Source organism: Mus caroli, unplaced genomic scaffold, assembly GCF_978045245.1.
Source record: "Mus caroli unplaced genomic scaffold, Mus_caroli_1 scaffold_3, whole genome shotgun sequence".
NCBI lineage: Eukaryota > Metazoa > Chordata > Mammalia > Rodentia > Muridae > Mus > Mus caroli.
In genome coordinates this window covers 69,447,510-69,456,261 of record NW_028227258.1, presented here as the reverse complement: position 1 = coordinate 69,456,261, position 8,752 = coordinate 69,447,510, and the positions used below count along the sequence as shown (strand labels likewise).

The 8,752-nt window shown below is 39.4% G+C and overlaps 1 protein-coding gene across 1 annotated transcript; it reads right to left on the bottom strand.

Moving 5' to 3' along the window:
- Positions 1–1,264: 1,264 nt before the first annotated feature.
- Positions 1,265–1,582, bottom strand: Lce7a (late cornified envelope 7A). The gene has a single exon (XM_085835315.1). The coding sequence runs from the start codon at positions 1,557–1,559 to the stop codon at positions 1,272–1,274; it is 288 nt and encodes a 95-aa protein (XP_085691441.1). The 5' UTR covers positions 1,560–1,582; the 3' UTR covers positions 1,265–1,271.
- Positions 1,583–8,752: the final 7,170 nt, after the last annotated feature.

The following is an 8,752-nucleotide window of genomic DNA, read 5'->3' as shown; positions in this document are numbered from 1 at the left end:
TATTCGTGGCAGATGAAAATGTACACATCTTACTCAGAGTGAACTAAAGAGTGAATATATTCTCCAGGAAGGGATGCCCAGTAAGGGAAGTTCATTCGCTTAACACTCCAGGACTATCTAGATACCTCATTAGGCTGGAGAACTCTAGGTTTTTATGGAATGTGACCAGTTGTCATGTTTCCCTTAGTGAGGTGTTGTGGTCACATGTTCCAGGACAGGTAGTCTGGGTGGGAGCTGTTTCTAATGCCACCATTATTAATTATGAGATTTACCAAGATTTTTTTTTTTTTTTTTTTTGGTTTTTTGAAACAGGGTTTCTCTGTGTAGCCCTGGCTGTCCTGGAACTCACTTTGTAGACCAGGCTGGCCTCGAACTCAGAAATCCGCCTGCCTCTGCCTCCCGAGTGCTGGGATTAAAGGCGTGCGCCACCACGCCCGGCTTACCAAGATTTTTTAAATCTGCTTTGATCTTGCCAGTTCTGTCTGGTGGTATGGTTCCACTTCACCATAACCATGTGTGGACAACCACACCAAGTCACACAGGTGTCTTTCTAACTGGACACTGTACAGATCCTCACTGACTCTGGTTCCTGTGAGGAGATATGCAGTGGTCACTCAGTTACATAGTTATGTTCAGAATTTCTTTTCATGATTTTTTTTTAACTAAGGTCTAAGAACTATAAATGTCCCTGTGCCATCTCCTTCTTGGACATCATACAGTCTCACTCAGGGTCTGAGCACCAGAACGTCCACTGTACAGAAGGACAGCTCAGTAGCAGCAACAGCAGCAGCAGCGGCAACAGCAGCATAAACATTAGTAATATTGGGCCGTTTGTGTTCTGCAAACATCCTCCCACATCTTTCCTGAGGATCTTTCCTACACACAGCCCTCCAAAGAGCTCAGGCTCTGGGTCTATCTGGAAGGAAATTTCTGGCTTGGCTGGGTCATTGTGGAGTCTGGCTAAGGAATCAAGGCAGATCAATTCAGGCTCCACTGGAAAAATCAATAAACACCAGCAAGCTAATGGTACCATAAGAGATAAGCTTTATTTCTGTTCTGTGTGCTTATAAGGCTTCAGAAAACAGTTGTCTTTGACCTCTAGTTCTTTGCCTTGTACAAGATCCAAAGCCAGGAGGCCTCAGGTTCTTAACAAGTAAAGGATCCCATTATCCATGCAACTATTTCAGGACAGGGAGGAAGACTGGGTGAAGAAGAGCATCATTTCAAAGCTGATCCTGGGCCATGTTCTTTGTTTCCTCGAGGAATGCGGTTTAGCTACAGTTTCCAGGGCTATGGCAACAGCTTGAACATTCTGCAGTCTCTTTCTCAGGACACTCAGAACGCTGAGGCTGGCGGAGGTAGAACCGAGGAAATCGGTGTGATATTAAAGAGCAGCTGCTTCCCAAGCCAGAAATATAGCAGGTAGAAACACAGCAAGCAGGAGCTGGTGGGGCACTGAGAGGGAGACATGAAGTAGGAGCCTGGGGACCTTGTTGGGGGCATTTGGGTGGACAGTTAGCAGAGAGCTTGCACTTCTGTTGGTGTTGCTGGGAGGACATCTTGGGCAAACTTCAGTTATCCTAAAGGGGAAAACATGCAGACATTTTGAGATCCTGGTGAATACAAATCATTTTGCATTGATATTTTCTATGAAGCCTGAAGCTCTGTAACAAAATCTGTGAGTCTAGAAACTATGTCATTATAACAAAGAAGCTCTGGTTTCCTGATATGAAAGAAGACCAGCAGTGGGTAAGTCTGAATTACGTAAGCCTTCTCACTGTCCTAAGACTCTTACTTCAAATGCTTGCAGTACATGGTGGTCTTCCAAAGCTTATTTTAGCTTTTCTCCTATGCTCTACTTTGGACATTTGCCATACTTTGAGCCCAAGTAGATCATTACATCACCTTCCTCCAAAGTAAAGTCTCCCTTTGCTTTGATTTGCTGTGTTGTGGATTCTGTCTAATTTCTATTCTTCAGTACAGTATGGCTACTGTTGTCCTCCAATAGCTTCCTTGTCTCCATGCTTTCCCATCACCCCAATCTCTAGAAAACATTTGCCCTTTCTGGGATGGTATTTTTGATTCGTCTTCATAATTTTGAGTGCCTAAAATTACCCATTGGCTGTTGCTCATTCTCCATTCTGGACTGGCTTGTATCATTTAGCTTAGCCATAGCCAACCCATTTATCCCTCAAATAGCCATTAGATCAGTAAGAGGACTCACCTTAGTCTCTTAATATCAGGCAAACAATGGAACTGAGGAAACCCTACGAGTAGAAGTCTTTTATACATCTACTGCTCCAAACTCAGAATGAGGCATGGATGATGTGAAAGCTGTCTGCTGATCAGGTGGCTATGATGACAACAACCCACATGGTAGTGGCTCTGTCATTTTGTCACTGTGTCACTCTGGGTCACTACCAGCTCCTTATGAGTGTCTTCCCAGGCCATCTCTTCTCTCCAAAAGCCTTGTTAATATTTCCATAAAGGGGATTAGATCATAGTTTACAAGGATGTTTATAAGAAAAAAGCTTGAGTACTAGATGGAAGTTATACTTTCTGCAAGAACCCAAAGCAGATGGGGCAGCAAATTGAAAGCCACAGATGCTAGGCCAGCTCAGGGTGCAGAAGGGAACTGATGGCTTCACTAAGTTTGGGACCAATAACAAGAGCACTTTTGACCACTAGTGGGGAATCTGTAGATTTGATTCAGATAACAAAAGCACTAAGAACATTGAGCAATACAGTGACAGACCTTTCTGGAAAAGATGGTGGTTACTGCTCCCACTACACACAAACCAAGGTACTGAGAGACAGGAAGGAGAAGTTCCAAGTTTGTGTAAGCATTTGCTCTGGAAATTCTGCATCCCAAATCTTGACTACAGACCCAGGCATCTGCTTTGTATTCAAAGAACTTCTTTCCAGTTTGCTTTCGTGCATTCACTGTGATCTCCTTTCTCCCTGCCCAGGAACCTCCTTATTTTCACATGCCACTCCCAAACCTGTTTTTTTTTTTTTTTTTCCTGAGCCTACTCTTTCAACCTTCCGTTTTTAACTAACTTTTGTTTCTCTAGCTTGTCAGTACACAGCAGGCAGCATTTCAACCTTCAGTGATTTCACCCTGCTATGTTTAATCGCTATCAAAATAAAAACAAAATCAACAAAGAATTTTGGCAGGTGGATATTATCATAAAATTAGCATGCCCCTTCTCCCCTGAGATGAACAAGGCTGCCTCTTCTGTGTAGTGTTGCTATAAAATGAAGTGCATCAGCTTCCAGCTCTGTCTCCAAGGTCACTCTCCTTGATGACTTTCTGTGCCACACTAGAAAGTTAGCCCCTTGTCTCTTGTGATGCCTTTCCCTAGGCTTTTCTGTGTATCTTGAACTTGGATTGTCTTATTTATCCTGTATAATACCCTTGTAGCATATTCAGTGTTCCATATCCCCATGCTTATTTTTCAGCAAATGAAATTCTTCTTAGAATGAAATATATCTCTTTAGGCCCAGTACCTTTAAAATACGTGTTGTTCAGTGAACTGATGAGAGTTTTGATGAGCTGAGGCCAAGGTGTTCCTTTCTTTCACTCTTTGAAAGAGAGAGACAGAGACAGAGACAGAGACAGAGACAGAGACAGAGAGACAAAGAGACAGGGACAGAGAGACAGAGAGAGAAACAGAAGACAGAGGCAAAGAGAGAGACAGGCAGAGAGAGAAACAAGACAGAGGCAGAGAGAGAGACAGGCAGAGAGAGAGAGAGAGAGAGAGAGAGAGAGAGAGAGAGAGAGAGAGAGAGAGAGAGAATCTTGGAGGCCAGGTCAGCATGAAGAATTTGGGGTAGGTGTGAGAAGCTGCTGGGAGGTTGTAGTCATTGGTGTAGTTTGGTTCCAGCTGTGTTACTTTTCTTGGGATTCAGAGATAATCAGACCAGGTAAGCTCATAGAAGTCTTCAAGTCTGTTTTCATTTATTAGTATCAGAGTTCCAGAAAGCTAACACACAGGCCTCATCTTATTTTTTTTTCTGATTTGGTTTTCCTTTTGAACATATAGCTGAAATATGAATGGTTATATGCTTCTTGTTAGGGGACAAACAAGCATGTATGGGTATAGAATAAGGGCAGTCACAGTATACAGAAGAAACTTCATATTGATATTCTGTTCATCTTTGTTATTAGAGAAGATTACTAACAGCTTGCTTTGTTGTGTCAAATGGTATTGTGTATCTACCTAATTCTTGCCGAATTGTTCCTATCCTGGATAGGAGGGTGGTGAGTTATGGGTGATACCCCATACCCATAGATATAAGGCAATTATGCTCCTTCTCTGCAATAACCCCCACTAAAATATTGCAAGTTATTTTAAACAGCTGGAAAGTAATATATTATACTGATCTAAGCTATCAATGAATTACTGATTCAATAATAGAAAACCACACAAAAGTTTTCTTCTATTTTTCTATTTATTATTTTTTTTTATTTCTTATAAAAGCTTTTGAAGCATCACTTTAATTATAGTGATTTGACTATATGGACAGAGCTTCATGAGCTCAAATATTAAGCTTTTGTTCTTATTAGTGATAGAAATGAGGTGATAGGAGAAAGATAAAGAGAAATGAAATGTATTCTTAATCTCCTATTCATCCTGTAGCCTGCACAATAACTGGAAGTTTCTTATTGTCAATCATCTCATACCAATAAAAATATCTAAATCTAACCCACTCTCTTCTTGTTCAAAAACACAAGTATAATTCAAATCCTGCTGCTCTAATTCCAATACTAGTTTCTATAGTATGTGAAGTTGTGATGCTGATTCAGCGCAGGCATAGACAGATATGCATTACAGAAATCCATCAGCATAGGGGAGGAGAGGGTGTGCCCAAAGACAGAAACTCCTGGTGGTTTTTCCACAAGAGATGATCTTATTAAATGGCTTGGGGTTCACTGTGGGTGAGGGAGAAGCTGGTATTCTGGATTGAGATGAGAAGAACACAGGCATAGCAAAAGATGGGTATGAGCTTAGTCTGTCCAGGAAACAGTGATCATAACAATATTGGGAGCAAAAGAAGAAAACATGAGACCATGGTTGTTCAGATAGAAGGCAGACCTTTATAAGCTGTGTTGTGTAGTTTTACCCTAGAGATTCCTGGCTTCTGCCGTGTATTTCTTGGAACTCTGTTGTGAAAGTTGTTTAACCATCAGATCCTCTGATGGTCACTCCTTCTCCCCCCCCCACACACTCCTGCAATTGTTTGTTACCTCAGCTTTATGTGGAAAAGAAGCAGAGAAATCATACACCTTAGTGTCATAACATTGGTATTCAAGCCCCTCATATGTCATTTCACATTTTTTGAGCATTAAAAGGGCTAGGGCTGGAGAGGTGGCTCAGTAGTTAAGAACAGTGGCTACTCATCCAGAGGCCCTGAGTTCAATTCCCAGAAAACATATGGTTGCTAATGACCCATCTATAACAGGATCTGAAGCCTTCTTCTGTCATGCAGGTATATATGCAGAGAGAGCACACATATATTTAAAAAAATAATCTGTAACATGAGGTTAAAAATTGAAATCTTAAGAGCTGTTGTACTGTGGTAATATGAGTAAATTTGATAAAGTCTCAGAAGTATAAGTTCTATTCTAAAACGCCATTAATTCTTAATCTTTATTTATATTGTCTAGCAGGAAAACCACAGGACAAAATATAGGCCTTGTACCCACTCTCTGCTTTATTCAGAGCAATTAATGATAACTTTACCTAATTTACACATGCTACTTAATAGGATCATGATGCTTAAAAACAAGACTAGAGTTAACGGGCCATCTCTCACTATCCAAGCAAGGTGAGAAGGACCATGACAAGATTTTCATTTTAGAATGATTACCAGAGTCTCCATTTGACTGCTTAAAGCTGGACTGTGTGGCAAATAGGCAGTTTGCAGGCTTAAACAGAGATAGGTTTGGGAAGAGCTCTTTACTAATGAGCTTTTATGGAAAGGGGATAGGCATAGAATTTAAGGAGAGTCTCTGCTTGGTCAAAATCTGCCTGGCCATGGCTGGTACATTCTCCAACTCCACTCTTCATCTGCCTGTGCATTTCCTTACTACCTTGCCTGCCTAAGGACTCAGGAATGTTATAGATTCCTATCTGGTTTGGGTGTTTCCTTTAATAGAAGGGTGAGGTACAAGCTAGGCTAGCATCTGCATGCATGAGATTCTTATCAAGCTAATCCCTAAGTGATGAAAGAGCAGAAACAATGATCATCCTTTAGCCTGAGTGGTGGGTCAGCCTTTGAAATTTCTAGCCTCCCACAAGCTAGAAGAACAGGAAGCACATTTGAAGTTCAGTGTGTGTCCCTTTGGCACAAGATAACCATAATCTGTAACCAATGTCCAGGACTCAGGGGTCTCACAGGGAGAAGAGGGACAAGATTTATTCAGCATAATAATTTCCCATCACTTTTATAAAAAGGACTTAAAATCCAGTCACATTACTCTACCTGTATAACATAGCTTAAAGATATAACAGACATTCAGTACAAACATCAGCACTGAAGAAGGCTGGGTTATATATATATATATATATATATATATATATATATATATACACATACATATACATATATATCACATATACCATGTATATAATGATAAATAAGTGTAGTCTATGTCTGTACAACAACTATTATATATATTATACAAATATACATACATATATATTTAGAGTTAATTTAGAAATAATATGAGAAAACAAGCATTCCATTTAATATATATGGAATAATGAATATATATATATATTATATATATATATATAACATGTAGTTAAAAGTCATGTGAGAAAAACATTCATATATAATTATAAATATATATACAGTAGTTAAAATAGTATGAGACAAACATTATGTATATGTGTAATTATAAACATATATATGTATAATATGCAGTTTAAAATCATGTGAAAAACATTATATAGTAGAGATATAATTATATATATATATATATATGTATACTAAAAAATAGTGTGAGAAAAACAAATAAAAATAAGTACCCACAACCATATAGTATACAAAATTCTGTGATCTGTAAGTCAAAGTTATAGTTATAAGCATCTGTGTTTTTCACAGGCTTGGATGATCCTTAGACTATGAACCTAGTACAGAGACTATCTGAATGGAAACATGCGCCTGGACTGGAGACTGGCTATCTGAATGACTCTTGTGTTTTTGGAGCCTCAGTGCCAAATGAGTATTGCTGTTTGTCTCTTGATTTCTAAGATAATTTTGAGAGTTTTATGCTTGGAGCTGCCCTAGGTCCAAGAAGGATCAACATGATGTCTGATCTGTCTTCTCTTTAAGAACAGCTGTGTTGTCTCTTTGTCTTTATGGTAAATGTAATGATCTCCTCTTTAGATCCTGACTTCTGTGCTTACCTTGAGTCAATCTTTGGAAGCAGGCAATAAATAGCTAAAATGAACTATTAGAAAAATGTGTGTGTGGATATAAGTACCAAATGGTGCTTGTTAGTCCCAAGACAAGAAGGGACGAGGATATTGCCTTCACTCTGCTTCTAATTTTCTTCCAGGCAAAGATCCTAAGAAGCCATTCCTAAATTTTTCAAGAAAGGAGACTACACCACCTAGAGCAGCAGGGCATATTCCCATGAAACTCCATTCTTGTGCTGATGTAAAAATGTGAGCTTCTCCCACTCAGGTGAGAAGTTGACTGTCTCCATCCCTGTCTTTTAATGAAGACTGCTAAACTGATAAATTCCCTTGGTTATCATTACCCCTCAATTATGGTCTCACAATTGACTTCTCTACTACACCAAGTGATATCCTACAATGAGTATGTTTTAAGAGGAATATAAGGAAGAGGATTCATCTGCTCATTGCCCCCTCTTTAAAATGTATTTCCACTTGGAAAAGCAGTGTTACCTTGAACTAACCAACTTTATAGCCAGACTCTATACTCCAAAGAACATAAGACAGACATTACAAAGCAACAGGCTTGTTGCTTGGGGTTTGAAAATTCTCTGTCCTGTCATTCTGAGCTTGTATTTATATTCTGAGATATGGTGGTTCACACAAGGAGAACCTTCCACATCCTCACTTTTCTGTATTAAATACCTATATTCCCCATATTTTATTTTCCTCTTTTAACAGTGCTGAGCTGTTTACTGCCTATGAAAACTAGAATATTACAAAGTTCAAAATCACACACACACACATACACACATACACACACACATATTATATATCAGTTTCTAGGTTCCAAGGCAGCAAGGCTGCCCAAGCAAGGAACTGTCTAGAATAGGGATGCTGAACTTTCAGCCTCCATCTTGGCTCTGTAACAGATTAGGAATTCCACATCTGGTTGCTCATGAGCCATAGGAGGAAGTCATTTCAAATGCAGATCCTCCGTCCCCAACTAAGACCTGTTAGAGTATAATCTCCAAGGAGTTAAAATTAAGTGTATGCATTTAAAAAATACTTTCTGGGTAATTCTGCCTGATTCAGAAAGTCTCAGTGTTCTATACAGCAGGGACATAACCAGACTTTAGAACATTCAGATGGCAATTTCTGCTGCTTCCTATTATCTTCCTCTGAGCTCCTTTGGAGAATTTCATGGATAGCTGAAATATGTATAAAACTCATGACTTTTTCAAACTACTCATCCTTAGAGAGTCCTGAGCCAACATCAAGTGTGATTATCTGATCAATTTCTATGCCTTGCAGTGAGCTTTGATACTTTAATGGAAATGCTT